Genomic DNA, 16,235 nt, shown 5'->3' with positions numbered 1-16,235 from the left:
TGTGTCTCAGTGAGTGAAAAGAGCCCCGCCGCTCCCCTGCCGAGCGGAACATCAGCATCATCAAGTCGGTCGCGGGAACCCAGGCCAGGGCCGGAAGTGAGATCCTACAGCCTTCAAAATATCAGCCCTCCAAACAATTCTGAAGATGGATTTACAAAGGGATTGAAAATTGCCCCCGTATGAAATACAAAATGTCATATAAATTTGCCTTCAAATATACATCTAGCAATGTATCTGAAAATTAACAAAGAGCAGAAAGATGAAAATAGATGCAGCGTGAACCTGATTTGTATTTACATACCATGTCAAGACACCTACGGTTTTATGTAACACTTTTAGCACACACTGAGCAAGATAGAGAAGGCTGCTGATTGTTTTGTTCATATATTTCTGACATAAATTTCATGCATACAATTTGGTAACATAAACAGATTTAAAAATCATGCTGTTGGTTTATAAGACTTACATTCCTATTTCTTGACTTGTTTTAAAGTTTTTTTTAACTGTCTTCCTATCTATCATTAATGTATTTTAAATGCAATTTTTTATGTATTTCAATGTAATTTTGATGCTGCTGTAAAACACTTTGAGTTGCCTTTTGTCTCAATTGTTCTGTGCAAATAAAGTTGCTTTGCCTACAAAATTCGACAAGTAACATTTGCATGGGCTTACCTGTGTTAGGGTGCATTGACCTTTTGTGTTCCCCTATAAACCCAAATGCCCATGATTTCATAATTTTTTTTTTTTTTGTGGAGCTGGACTTCCCAACTATGAAAATACCTGGATCAATGATGGAGTTGGCGAACTTCCAGTTTAGCATCCTGCTGACTTGAAGGGGGATAATATCCTTGAATTCTGCAGCTCTTCTCGACTTTACAAATGTAATTGGACCCTATTGCTCAAATTCTGGCAGTGAAACGGGTCATTTCATGGGGCTGCGATACTCAAAATAATGTATCCGCCACTTTACAGACACTTTGGGTCCAATGGGTACAAACATCAGTGACATACAACATAACACACTTAAAACTCACAGATGGGCTGCCTTGCCTGTGGGTGGTGGGAATGGGGTCAACAGGCGATTTCTAGCCGGTTGAGCGTGTTTAAAAAAACCTTTGTAGACCCGCTAACCTTGGTTGTAGTGCTCTGGAGAAGTGCTAATGCAAGTTGGTCCCCCTTTTTGTTTATTCTCATGTGTGGGTGACTGGATATAAATAGCTGGTTTCACACTTTTCGACTGATGCTGCTTTTCCACCAAAATTAGAGGGTCCACACACAGGGTTCTTAAAGGCTGGTAAACCCGCTAAAAACCGCTTATTGATCAACGATCACCTATATGAAAGGATAGGGCACCACCTCCAACCCTGTGTCCAGTAATAAAACATCCTTTATAGATCGCATACCAAATTCCTTCTTTACTGACATGCCACCACTGGATGTCAAAGACTTCATGTGGCCCAATTTGGCTGGTTCACCCGGATTTCACGTTTAGATAAAAACCTGGGTCAATTGACAGAGTGAGAGAGTAAATCCAGAGTTTACACATTCCCATTGCACATAAAAAGGCCTGATCTTACCGGGTTTAAGTGAGATTTCTGACATGTTGAAAAGGGGCTTTATATGCATGGAGCCTGCCCCACACTTGCAAGCCAATTAATCGCATGCTTTTACTTTGAAACTCTCCGCCGGAACAGCCCCGTTGTTGCGCGGTGTTTGACTTGACAGATGGCTCGCGAGAGACGCTCCTCTCGGCTGTCTCTCTCGGTCCGTTGGTCCATCCCGGTTCCCATTGTCTCCCTCCGGTTCACTCCTTGAAGACAGCCCCGAGACGACCGACCTGAACTCACACTCGGCCATCTCGATTCCGCTCGTGTCGCTTCTCGCACGTCACATTTGGACCACTTACCTTCTACCCTGTCCCTCTCCATCCGAAACGTGGACTTGTTTTTTTTTTCCTCCTGTCTGCCTCTTTTCTTTTTTTGTTGTTGTTGTTTAACGCTGAAGAGATTTTATTCATCGGAGGAAGAAGGCGGTTAAGCGAGTTAAGAGAGCGACGGCCGGCTGACGGAGCTGACACACCGGCGGTTGTGTTGTGGAAGCTGATGGAGATGAGCCGGAGGAGGACTTCTTCTTCTTCTCCTTCTTCTCCCTCTTTTCCTTCTTCTTCTTCTTCTTCTTCTTCTTCTTCTTAGCAAACAGGGGCGCCGAATTCAGCTCCCAACCTGTGTTGACACAACGCAACAAACCTGGCAACAATTCCGAGTGGATAAATTACCAAATTCAGTTGGATAAAAGCGAAATACACGGGATTACAAGCGAGGTTTCGGAGGGGGGGGGGAGGTTGAAACCGTCGGTTGAACGAACGTTAGAGGATGTTGCCGCTGCATGCACGAGACTTCCCCTGAGAGCAGACAAGAGGAAAGGAGGCAGGGAAAGAAACCACTCGCACTTGTTTTCTCTCCACACTGAAAAAGACAAATTAGCCACATCCAAGTAGCGCTTACTCGGGATTTATTCGACTAAGAGGAGCACTTAATCCTGTGGAGTACACCCATCTAATCTCACCAGCCACAGTCCCCTCAGTGTTTGCTGCACCGTGACAGTCCAGTGTATTCAGCCCCCTCTTGATGAAATAAGGATGCGGTCAGTGGACGTGGCGGTGGTGGTGACGGTGGTGGTCGACAGCCGGACTCTCTAGTCCAAGCGGGCGATGACTGGACAAGTGGTCTCTGTGTGGACGTAGTTTGGGAAAGTGTCAAGAGAGCTCACAGGAATCAGAAATCTGAATTCACTCCCCCCCCTCCAGTCAAATCAAAGATGCAGCACACCACCTGATCTATCAGTCGCAGTCGGCTTGAGCCAGGCTCTGTGGATACACCAAGAGCAATTTGTGGACTTGAATCCTCCTCAAGCCCCCTCCCCTCCACCCTCCATCTGCATCTCTGATCCCCTGACCCACCTCCTCCCTGTGTGCTGGGAATCCAAAGGGACCACGCTCCCCGGCTGCTCACCTGTCAGCAACCCCTCCAATCTGAATGAAGTAGTGGCCTTTTTTAAAAAAAGAAAAAAAAAAAAATTCCCCTGAGCTCAGAGCCAGCACCCGGGGCTGACACTCTGCTCTGTGAGGCCGAGCAGGGAGCGCCTCTACCTGGGCTGCCAGCCAGACAGACGGGCCCTCCAGGGGAGGGGGAGTGGGGCTTTTGGATTTTTGAAGGTCCAGCTGGGAGTTTTGGGAGGTTTTTTTTTTTTTTCTCTCTCGTTGTTTTTTTGTTTTTTCAAGCCAGAGTTTCTTCTCCACGTGGACCACTGGAGCGAGGGAGGGAGGACACCATGGGGTGCTGTAGTGGCAGGTGCACCTTGGCCTTCATCTGTGGCATGCAGCTGGTAAGTTAAGATTGCTATTGATCCTCTAAGGGGGGGGGGGGGTGGTTAAGTGGGCAGATCCATCAAGAGAGGGATAAAGCTTTTAAAAAAATAAATTGTACGAGGTCATTGCAGGGAGGAAAAGACACTTTTTTTTCTCCACCTTGCTGGCTAGACATGGAGCAGGGAGTAGAGGGTCGATGGATGGATACATGGAAGGGGGAAAAAAAGGATGAATGACTGAAAGGTCACATTTCAGAAGTTAATAGGTGCGTAAAAGGTCATGATACCAGCAGGATCATGGTTTGAGGGACAGATTGACGAATAGGTGGAGAGAATGGATGAATGGCTGTAGGTGGAAGCTGTAAGACAGTACTCAGAGTCCATATAGAGCATTGATGGATAGATGGAGGCTGGGAGTGATAAATTGAACCAGTCGAGCTAAACGAGGGATGGATGGCTCGGTTGGCAGGTGGATGGACGTATGGAGCAGGTACGCATGATGTATGGGAAAAAATGTATGGACGGAGGAAAAGACCTGATACAAACTCAAGGAGTTTGCTGCTGCTGCTGATGCCATTCCCTCTGTGTCTGTCTCTCTTTGTATCTCATTCTCCCATCACCATCTGTGTCAATGGGAACCAGTGCCAGGCAAGACAATGGGGAGGGAGGGATGGGTCTGTAGGCGCGGATGTGTGCATACATGTGAGGACGTGCGAGCTGAAACACGAGCCGCTTCATTAGGGTTGTGTAAATCCTTCATGCACAAATCACATCTTGAACTGTAACAATGAACTGTAGCCTCGCAGGAAACAAAAAAAATGGCCAAATGTAGTTGCTCTTTGGTCAGGTCAAGAAATTTCCATGACAGCTGAAGTACAGTTAATTTGATTAGCAGAGGATTTTTTTTCCTACCTGAATCATTTAATAATTATACAGAGAGACATCCATCATAGAAGAAGCAGGAGAGACTTAATGCAGTGTTAATTGATTGTTTTAGCCACGACGAGCCAGTGGAACAAGCTGCAAACACAACGTTGATATATGATGGCTATATAAAGTAGGATTGGATGATTGACGACGCAGAAGTTAGCTGGTTAGCTATTCTGAGGAAGCTAAGATAAGTCAAAAGTTAGCTGGTTAGCTATTCAGAAGAAGCTAAGGCAAAAAACACAAAAGTGAGCTGGCTAGCTAGACTGAGCAAGCTAAGATAAGACAAAAGTTAGCGGGCGAGCTATACTTAGGAAGCTAAGATGAAACAATGAAAAAGTTAGCTAGAAAGCTATACTGAGGGAGCTGAGGTAAGGAAAAGCAAGTGCAAGAAATGCAAGAGAGTTAGCTGGCTAGCTAGAGTAAGGAGGCTAATGTAGGAAAATGCAAACGTTAGCAGGTTAGCTGTTGTGAGGAAACAAATGTAAGAAACATTTCGATTTTGTACCAGCTGTTGAACGGTGGTTGCTTGCTTGCTTGATTGTGATCATCATCAGGCTCCACACCTCAGCTACATTTAACCAAAGCAGCATTATTACTGTGTGTGTATAACAGCCATAGATGGAGAGATAAATTCATGTGGGATTCTCTGAAATTGAGTAAATCAGTACCTCAAGTTGAAGCAGAGACGGGAGGTTTAGGCAAAGTGGTACCACTCACCACAAAATAAATGCTGCACTCCTTTCAACATTATAGATTTATGCAATGCAACCATGAGATATAAGGAGGATTCTTCCAACATGTACACACAGAAACTGAAGATGTAGCTTGATATAAACAAGATCATTGTATATGCATGTGCACAGATGCATATAAACATGAGCAGAAGTGCTTGTGCCGTAGCATTCTCAGCTCATGGAATCATGTACAGTGAGCCTGTGCAAACTGAGGGCCTATTGTCATGTTGAATAGGACACTGTTACAGACACGATACTCTGTGTGTGCCTGTGTTTGTATGCATTGCACAAAAGCATGATATATGAGAATCACCTAATTTGCAGAGAGGTTATTACTGTGCACGACCCCCGTTGCGTGAGGGCGTGCTTATAAAAGACTATTGTGCTGTGAAATAGGATATTTCTCTGCATATTTTTATTCAAAGGGAGGAATAACCGCCGTGTGAGGTAACGCGTCTGCAGCACAATGCCAGTGACATTGCCACATGTGCCGCACATACATGAAACACGCCATTGTGCTGTAAATGGGGATGCTGCTGTGTGAATATCCGTAGGTGAAAAAGAGGGAGTGTGTGTGTGTGCTCGTGAATGAGATGCTGTCACAGTGATAGTCATTGTGTCTAATGCGGTGGAACTAATGCTGTGCCATAGTCAACAACATGTTTTGCTCTGTTAACTGTTGTAATAGCTAAGCCAGCTGATACCACCTCTAGCTGAGCTGGAGGTCTAACACTACTGTATTTTTACAGTTTGGCCATGTACGGTTTAGCTTGGTTGTTGTCGCAGCCATTTAGACCGACGCCTCCGAAGTCAACGAAAAAGACACAAATTCTAAAGATACCAAGATATTTTTTCTCAGCATCTTAAGTGTCAGTAGTAGAAAACCACACCGCCCACAGTCCTCTTTGTCGAAAGCATCCTAATTGACCACAAATTAAAAGGCAGCTTTTTCCCTCCGCTCGCTTCTCTGCTGCTTACCCCCTGCTGGAGGTAATTGTTTTTGCACTGCGAGCTTCCACCTGATAGTCGACCTCGCAGAGTAGAAAACAATGCTGGTCAGCACGCCTTATGTAGTGGAACTGATGTCTTATGTAACTCCTAACAGCAGTTTCTCTCCCGCTTCATTGGCTGGGTTAATTGGCTTAATATAGGTGATGTCACCATAGCTGAGCAGAGATCAATGATCCAGGTTGGAGATATGTGATTTCCACTGTGTGCTTGGCTAGTTTCATTCATTCTCATTGTTTTGGGTGTCCGACCACAACTCAAAGGTTTCCCAGCAGTAGTTTTTGGATTCTTTAGATATTTGAATGTAACTAATCATTATTTTAATGAATTATTACTGACATATCATACTTATAGATGCCTTTCACAAATTCTGAAGCCCAGTGTGAGATTTTCAGTTTGCCTGTTCTGTCTCGCAAACAGTTCTGTATTCCAGGACAGGAGGAGCAAATGAGAAGCTGTCTGGAACCAAAGAACGTTGAGAAAATGATTTGAAACATTATTCGGCTATTATAGTCACTGATCTTTTCCGTCAATGGACCAATTTGATTAACAGAATAATTGTTTAAGCTCGTTTGAAAGGCTGTACAGCTGATCCTAAATTGAGGCTTCTCAGATTCAGTGGGAAACACTGATTTGAGGATTGGCTCACGTACTATAATCCTGGATTTGGTATTCTCTTAAATGATAGATGACTTTTGCAGATTGTTGACTGTTTTGAACACATTTTTGATATGTTGATTTTCAGACAGTAGTTCAGACAAAGACCTGGGAGAACAACGTTGCAGCATTCTGCTAAACACCCGAGATAGATGGGGACTTTGGAGATCCCAAATTGATTTGAGAAGACGTCATTTGCACCCGTTCAGCTGTAGTTGCTAAACTAAAACCTTTATCCTGCAAGCAGTCTGACTTTGTTGCACATGTGTTGAGGGTGTGAAGACTGTTGGAGACTTTTACTTGTTATATAAGGTTGTCTGAAGACTTGGATCAAGCCAGGCGAGCTGCATGGAGTTCAAGTCACCATCTACAAGACAATGTTAAAACTCTGTTTTTCTGTGAAGCTCCACAAATGTTTTGTGGACCACAGATCTTCACCTCACTCTCAGTGAGAGTGAGCGGCATGGGTGTGAAATGATAATGACAGAAGATTGCATTTTTGGGTGAACTTATCCTTTAATACCACTGTCTTGTCTGCATGTTATAATAAACATGAAGCTACAACCCGCAGCTGGTTAGCTCATCTTAAAATTAAGGCCGTAAACAAACAGAACAGGCAGCCAGACGAACTCTGTACCTCTCCAGCTCACTAATAAACTCCTTATATCTTGTTTGTTTAATCGGTACAAAACTAAAGTATGAAAATCAATGACTTTGCAGTTTTACATGGGGGATTATGTGCCAGACTGTGCTTTCCTGGAGTCTTGAGTCACTGTGAGGCTGCATGGAGCCAGGGCAAAAAAGGGGTGATCAAGAGTTACCATGCTTGGCCAAGAAATAATCTCTCCCAATAAAAACAGGAGATAAGATATTTATCCTACAGGTTTACAAGCGGTAGCAATCTCCAACACTAAATCTTAACAAATAAGCTAAAAAGATTTTGAACTTACTCTGTAAGAAGAAATTCTGGAATTGGGTAATTTATTTTAAAATGACACATTTCCTCCTGTAAATTAATTTCAATTCAAATTGCAACACGGTGCGGATGATCAAATATGCAAACTATAAAAAAAAGTGTATCATGGTGTTTTGGGCCCAACAGACAGGAAGAGTATGAAGTTGCACAGGAGCATAAACATCATAACAGATCAGATGGTGTTTTCACAAACACCTTTTACACACATACACGTACACAGAGTCACATATGCCACCGGTGACTCACTTTTCTGTGGCAATGGTTGTGGTCCTTGTTGCTATATTAGTTCACACACCCACCAGCTGCTGTCACAAAGATGATGACTAAATCCTCCAATGGCGCGATAGATAAGAGGACTGCAACCGGTGGCTTCGCTCCATTGGCTGGTTTTAGTGGCGCTTGTGCAGACGGTTGGTGTGGGTTGATGTTGATGGAACGCTAATTATGTTGTTGGTGTGCAAGTTAATTGAATAGACTAAATGGAGTAGAATTATAGCTTTGTGCAAATTAAGCATAGAGCACCATTACTGTGAGATAATTATTGATGATCTAATAGAATAGATACATAATTGGTCTTTCAAAAACAAAGACAAAGCGACCATTAAAAAGAAATTGGCAATTTTCCCGAAGCAAGTTTTTGAGAAACGTCGCAACCCAAATCGACCAAACACACTTGATCTTTGCACGCCAAGAGGACAAGATAGGGACTGTAAACACACCGTAACAAGATTGGACGTGTAAAGCGGCCATAGGCTATCGGAGACACAGTGTTTGTCTGTCTGTGGCGCTACATTCCTGTGACATTTCCACCATCGGGGGACGTAATGAATAATTTACCACTTGGAAGCTGCGACATGAATGCAGAAATTGTATCTCGGCATGTGAGCCGTGTGTGTTACCTGATTGCAAAACAGTGACTGTGCAGTCATTCAACACCAGAAGCCGATACTTATCTAAGATACGTTTCGGAAAAAGGAAACACAAATCAATGTTGACACGCTGGATTCCCCTCTATGACTCTGGAAATACTGTGGCCACCATCAATTTTCACAAAATGACATAGAATAAAGAGTTTTTTTGTGCCTTTGGTTTAATAATATCAATTGAATGGGTTTGCAAATTGAATTTTGTCCATTTAAATTAAGTTGTTGCAGTTTTGCAAACACGTTGTCCCACTTAGTCCAATCCTAGTTCAGCTTCCATACAGTTTTGTCAGTGATATTTGGTTTCAGAATGCTAGATATGCATCGGGCTGTTGGTTTTCCAGCATTTTCGAGCAAATCCACTTTGATTTGAAGGCGAACGCCGGCTCCTGCACTCCGGCAACAAACATAATCTTCACGACTCCTTCCTCATCGCCACAACTCAGTGAGATAAAAAGGCTTTGCTATCCTTTATGTACAAAGCTGCTTTCGACACGGGCCACACGCAATCTTGACTCCGAGTCTATAGATTTCCTGTCGCTTTTTCTTTTTCGCAGTCTCTAATTTGTCAGTCTCTTTTCCCTCAGGTCTGTGTCTTTCTCGCCCTTTTTCATTTCTTTATCCATCTCCACCTCCTCTCTCTCTCTTGCTCAGTCTCACACCTCAGCCACCGACTTGACTGGCAATTCATTCAGGGTGTTTCAGTAGAGTCTGTGAACAAGACGGGCTTTCACCTGCCAGTCCTGTTGAGGATCGGGAGGTGATGTACTGTTCAATTGTGCCAAATCAGTACTCAAACCTGGTTGATCAGACCGAGCTGCGTTCAAGGTGTTCCGGCTGTGCTCTGTGATTAAGGGGTGTTGTACCATTCCGGCTTTCAACTGTCAATAAAATACAGTGTGTTGGAAAGTGCTGGCATTTCTAGAAATTGCTGCTGAACGTAGGGTAAGGGGGTTTAAAGTCAGTGAAATAGGTATTTTCTTGCCCTGCTTTAACAAATGGTGGTAAAATGTGTACCTGTTGAAGGCACATGTATTTATATAATTGATTCTAAAGGTCTTATTAATCAAATGTCTGCTGTTTTCACCCCCTTAGCTACAGTGGCTACACACTGTTCAAAAATAACCCCTTATGTCTGAACTGAACCTGCTAAAAATACAGACACAAAAAATCCTTAAGTTGGTTCACACTCACTTTTCAGCTGTAAATTCAATTGTTAGCTTTCATTTACAATGAACCAAAAAAGCCTGGATTGGAGTTTTAAACATGCACGTGATAGCGAAATGCACGCTAAAAGAGAGCTTCTACATGTTCCAGGCCAAAACCAGACTCCTAGGAAGAGCAGCTTGAGGCAGTAAACCAGGTAAAGTGTAACTATTCCAATTTTTTATACTAAAATGTTTTTACGGGTCTTGGGGAGTAATACTGCATATGTGAAAAGTAGTATAAAGTTGTTTGTGGCTCCAGAAGGAGCTGCTTGTAATCTGATAAATTGCCTCCAGTGGTGTCACTCAGCAGCTAAAATGCACTGTGGGTACTACAAGTACCAGGTTTTGAAAAGGAAGAAGATCGTTAGAATAAAAAATGGTGATATCACTTGTTCTGCAATACCACATTTTAATCATTTGTTTTTAAACTGTCCATAAAGAGTCCAACAGTGTTTCGGGAGTGCAATGCTAAACTAGTTCACTGCTTTTCAAAACCTGGCACCCGCAATGCAAACACAGCCTCCTCTGGCGTCACAAAAAGTTTTATACAATTTTTTTTTCTTTTTTTTAACATATGCAGTATGACTCCCCAAGACCCGTAAACACACTTTAAAGTGTAAAATTGGTGGAGTTACCCTCATGCTGGTCGGCAGCATACACTGGAGCAGATAAACACAGACTGTAATACATTCCTTAAGCTTTTTGCTCTGCTACTTTTGATTTTGGAAAGGCTAACAAAAAATGACAGGAACCTCCAAACTCTTTAGCTAGAGAGTATTGCTTCTGTTAAGAGCCTTATGCACACTGGTTTGGCATGGAGAGAAATCACAAGCTTGACATACATAAAGCTCGACAGACCTGCAGTGCCTGCTAGTCAAGGTTGCTTATGTATGATTGGACATTAGCTGTTACGGGATGGGGTTTAGCCAACGGTCAGTTTCACTGTAAGTGTTTCTGCAGTATAGGCATGTTTATCTGCAGATGCTTGCAAGGTGCAGGCAAGGGAAACAACGGGCCAGTCAATCTGTAGCAGGACACAGCGGTTACCATTTTTGCATTGGTGCAGAGCTAATAATTCTGCTGAAGGAAGTAAACCTGCAGTGGCTCAACTCTCCCAAAACAATTACTGTGCTATTGACAGTCAACCTCAGGAGGAGATGTTCAGTTTGTTTTAGGGCGATGTGCTGTGGGGCTGTGATACACATTATCCCGGGTCAGACAAAATGGATCAGCTCTGTTGCTGAAAGATATTTTTAATTACTCTGTCGGATCCCCTGCTTCCTCTGAGTCAGGACTCTAACGCAGAATGAAAGTATTTCTTCCTTTTTTTTTTTTTTTTTTTAGCTCTCAGCATTGATTTTCATCTTTTGCTCTACTTCTTTGCAAACTAACTACAAACACTCCCCTCCTCCAGTGCTGAATCATTATGAAGTTATATGTTTTTTCACACCCGGTAATGCCTGCTCTTGAAAGTGAAAGTTGCCTGGCCTGACATTGCTGTTGAGGAGCAATACAGTGTGTGCATAACCAGGGTGGCCGGTTGTCATGGTGAACAGTCGTCTCTAGGGAAGGGTTTTGAAAACTCCGGCATGATCAAACGTGTCAGCGTCTGCATATCCACAAGTTTCATGCCTTAGCTGGCTCGTATGCTCCTCACATAACTAAATTAAAGCATGGATGCAGTTATTGAGCATTAAGTACAGGCCCAGCCCAGATGTTCCTCCAATCTAATTGAACTAAAGCTGCCACAGATGAAAAGTTTTAACATCTGGAACGTCTGGAATGTTGTGATAAATGGCACGCAGATAATGCACGGGGAAAAATCTATTCTGTTTGGTCGTAAATGTTGTACCATTACCGTTGTGCTGGGAAAAGAAAAAAAAAAAACTCCATCAGCCAAGAAGTCTGTCAGAATGCTGTCAGCAAACAGCACATAATTCTACACTACCTGGAGTCAATCGATACATTAAGGTCTGGAAAAAGACCAACTTTTGGGATGGAAAGTGTGCAGTAAGGCGTATTTTACTCTGGAATGTGTCCAAGGGCAGTCTGAGCTGAAGGCTGTTAGTGCCTCTCAGCCTGGATGTTAGACTGCCACTGCTGCTGATGATGATGACAACAAGGTCTCTTTTCAAGGAACATCTGGAGGTGACAGAGCTTCTCCTGTCACCAATTGATCTCTGATGGCATGGATAGAGTAACGGAAGTGAGAAATTATCTTTAGGTATGTGATCCCTACTCTTAGCTCCTGGTATCAGATTTAAGTCAATGAGTCACTGGTGCTTTAGAGAGTTGTAGACTCCTCCCCCAGTCTTACCTAGCTGGTGGTCATTTAGAATCTGCAATTCAGTCATTTTCTCATGCAGAGATCTTCTTATGTTGCTCTTTTCTGATCTGGCCATATTCTAAGCTAAAAATGCAGTGTAACTACTATATTTTCAACTGCTTTTATCCCTTTAAGATGTTGCCTCATCAACTGTGCTTGGATACATGAGTTAAATGCTACCACCAGCCGGCTAATGTGCCAATGTTAAGGAGATAACAAGCTAACCATGTTTTCTCTCTCACTTTAACACGTTTGCATGCTCGGATTTGCTCGTTTGCACTTCTAGGAAGCCAAAGTTGATGAGAATTCCATTAGTTTGGGGTACTGATCCGGTAGCTAGAGGTAAAGTAAGGCTGTAATCAAAGTATTCTTCCGCAGGGACCATGAGCTAGACTATAAAACACTTCATTAAGGCTGCAACTAACTCATTTTTAAACTTGTTTCACAATGAATTGATTAGTTATTTGGTCTATGAAGTGTTAAAAAGTGGTAAAATATGTTGATCAGCCCAAGATGACATCCTCAAACATATTGTTTTGTCCACAACCTGAAGATAGATGCAGAATTCTAAATGCAGTATTGTTTGCATCTGTTGCATTTAACTATCTGTTTTCAGATCGAATTCTCACTCCATGTTCATCTCCATCGACCTACCTTCAGATGACAAAAAGCCAAGTATGTTCTCATTTGCTTCAACCCCTCATTGAAAGCATTAAATCTTTCTGTTGGGCGCAAAGTTGATAACTTTTATATGCAATCTATGTCCAACAGACGGCCTTATCAGTGCCAAGCTCACTGCAGCACCACTGTTCTGCTTTTCTCTTTAGAAAGCTTTCTCATAAACTGCAATTTTCCACACTAGATGTTTTCATTGTAAAAACAACACTAGTTCTTCTCCCAGTTGTGCCATGTCTTGTAAAGCATTCGGAGGCTCATAGCAAGGCTGCAAAACCATGACACTGTATCAACTGACAATGTCATCATAAAACAGTCTGTGAAACTGTGGAACAGTGGAAACGGTAAAAAGTGAAATCTTTCTCTTTGACTCGGAAAAGCTGACTCAATCTGTATTCTTCCACAGCTCAGTAGAGGACTATAAATTAGACCCTCACACACACGGACTACTTGTTCTATAGTGTTGGTTATACTGACACACATTTAGTGTGAACTCTTGGGCCTCTGTGTGAAGTACCACACTGTAATTTAGCACACAGTGTTATCGAACAGCAAATACTGTTCATCATCACTGAATTGCGCAACTGCAATACTTAATTAGAGAAGGTTTTAGATTCATACGTACTTTTATCCAGATATACTTCCAAACCACAGCTGGTACAGTCTGCGGTTTGAGAACTTGTAATATTTACTTTAACGACTTTGCAAAGTAGGAGAGCCAGCTGGCTCTGGAAATCATTTTTCCCTACTTCAAATTTCTCTTTTAATGATTATCTCAATATAACTCAACATAGAAACAAACAAGTCAAGGCTATAAATACTGCAGTGCACATGATTCTTGGATGGCATTGCTATGAACAAGAGGAAGCCAGTTGGAGACTTAAATCTGAGCAATTGTAAATGTATAACAATTGCTGCAGTTATAGTTGCAAAATTCAGCCGCACCAGAATCTGAGACTCAGTCAGCCAAGCCATAGGCGAGTCCAGTGACTGATTTGTGTTTTCTGCCATCTCACGTCGCTGCTTTTACCACAGTGCCAAATAGGTGTCTGCTGCTGCCTGCTGATAGTGACAGCAGCATGAGTAGTTGTATTGAAGACATTAGCCAGTGGGCGACAGCTGCCTAGGACGGCACCTTATATGGATGGCAATCCTAAAGGTGCAATATGAAAGTATTGGCCAGTTGTCAAATTAAAACTCAGAAGAAACAGCATATCAGCATATCCCTGCTGACTGTAGCTGACTTCAGGAAGTTTGTCTGGTTAGCAGTGCATCTCATGGTCCGGACTGGAAGCTGGGAGCATCTAGACCGTGTTTTTGTTTACGCCACTATCACAGGAATGTTGGACTCGGATGGGTCGGGGCTAACTGGTTAGCAAACTAACTTCAGCAGGTATCTTTGCAACGAAATACCATAAAACGTATTTTTTCAACAACATTCTGTTGATGATTTTAGAATTTTTGTATGTTTTCAACAGATTAGCATATTTTATTATCTACCTGGCAACAAAACTGATTCACTCTTGGTGAACATCATCATCTGTATGCCCAGTGAATCTGTGTAAAGAGTATGGTCACAGACAGGGGCACTGTAAATATAATAAAGGCTTGTCTATTTTGCAGTTAAAGTCTTTTACAAAGTTGAATTTTGCCGCAACAATTGGAGCAACATCGGTTCTTCCTGATGTCCAAGACAGTAGAAAATGTTTCACTTCATTCAGTTATTTTTAGGAAACACCACAGCAGCAATGGAGACTTGTGTAGTTCAGGTAGTTACCTGGATTTTCTCTATGGTTTGTAAAATATGTTATCTCAGCTAAATAGAGGCATTTTCGCAAAAAATGTTTTGATGCGTCACAGTGGGAAAAGCTGAAACACAGCAGAATTCTGTTCAGCCGCAACACTTTGACGATCCTGGTATTGTTCATGCTGACTCACTGTCTGTTATTAGAACACTTGAAAAGAATGGAGCCATTTTAATGTTGTTAGTAACGCCTGAGCAAAAAAGGGGCCAACTTTAGCTCCCCAAGAACCCAAAATTGAGTAAAAGTGCCACAAATTAAGGAAGCATTGGCCTTTCTTGGTTGTATTTCAGTTGCGAGTAGTTTATCCTTTTGAGCAATGGCAGTTATTTCATTGTTAGGCATTGAAATAACGAGTCAGTATATCAAAAGATAATATAACTTATGTAAAACAACTAAAAGCTCCGGTTCAAATGTATTCACTTTTATCCACATGCCTGAAAAATAAGGCAGAACATTGTTTTGGATCCATCAAAACTTTCCTTAATACGTCATTATTGAAACTGCATCCCCCAACATCCTTCAAAACCTTTCATCTTAAACTGGAGCTGTGGAGGGCACTGCACCCAGTCACATTCGATTGCGTGTTCCTCCGGAGCAATCTGCCGGCCAATTTTCAATCTTCCTGCAACATATTCCTGAGTCATGACCACATCTTTGAAAATCGCCGCCGGTGTCAGACCAACACTCAGCAGTGGAGAGTGAGAGGAAAAGTGAAGCGACGACGAGCAACAGAAAAGGTCATGTACTGGATTTGAGCGAGCTATACCAAGGGCGCGTGTGCCTGCTGAGCTGCAGAGATGTGTATCGACGGAGCTGGAAGCTGACCTTGTGCGTGACCACCGCTGATGGATGAGCTGAGATGGTGTTTGGCCAAATACTGCTGCCTCAATATTTACACACAGGCAGACGGGCAGAGAGACAGCCTGACATAAAAAAGAGCAGACAGACAGACAGACAGACAGACGCGTGATTTTGTCTCTGTTTTATTTTAACACATTTCAAACTGTTGTGGCGTCGGCTTCCCGTTGCTTGCTGCTCCTGTATCACTATTTACCCCTTAAGGTGAAACACTCCCCTATTGTTCTCTGAGAACTCATATCCTGTTGATGTGGTTGTTGCTATTGTTGTTGTTGTTGCCGTGAATGCTGATATTCCGCCTGCGCAGCCGTTTTGATCTTATTACATCAAAGAAGCGCTTGAATCATAATGGCGAGCGACTGCAAAGCAATGCCTCGAGCTTCATTACACATAATTATGAGATGGAGATATGACTGGTGTCAGATGAACACTTCCTATCTAGAAAAAAACAAAACAACAACCGTGTTTCCAGAATGACAATGACATCGTCTAATGGATGTCGGGAGGCTGCGAAAGTTGCTCGGCACAGAGAGGAGTATGAAGTTACCAGCACTCAATATTTAGCTGAAAAAACTATTTAAAAAATCGTGTCTTTTAGGTGGGAGCAGCGATAAAATTTCATTTTGCTGTTTTTATTGCGGCTTGCTACAGAGGGAAATTCTATCTCTGCAAACGATTTAAAATTCCTCCCTTCAGCAGGAAACCGCTCGAAAGTTTATCATATTATCCAAAGCAACATAAACATGGTGTCCAATTTTAATCCATTCGC

General features: G+C 42.6%; 1 protein-coding gene across 2 annotated transcripts in view; it reads left to right on the top strand.

Annotated features, from left to right (window-relative positions):
- The first annotated feature begins 1,693 nt into the window (after positions 1-1,693).
- The window catches only part of nkain2 (sodium/potassium transporting ATPase interacting 2), an 85,916-nt gene continuing 71,374 nt past the window's right edge, over positions 1,694-16,235 (top strand). Inside the window, exon 1 of one of the 2 annotated variants that reach the window (XR_005072526.1) lies at positions 1,694-3,384. Coding sequence is in view for 1 of the 2 variants with exons in the window: in XM_037086550.1 (XP_036942445.1) it covers positions 3,331-3,384 (54 nt within the window). In the remaining variant the exon portion in view is untranslated. The remainder of the gene's footprint in view (positions 3,385-16,235) is intronic. The other variant, XM_037086550.1, reaches the window with a different exon arrangement.

This window comes from Acanthopagrus latus, chromosome 22, assembly GCF_904848185.1.
Source record: "Acanthopagrus latus isolate v.2019 chromosome 22, fAcaLat1.1, whole genome shotgun sequence".
In the NCBI taxonomy this organism is placed as follows: domain Eukaryota; kingdom Metazoa; phylum Chordata; class Actinopteri; order Spariformes; family Sparidae; genus Acanthopagrus; species Acanthopagrus latus.
This window is presented reverse-complemented; position numbering and strand designations above follow the sequence as displayed.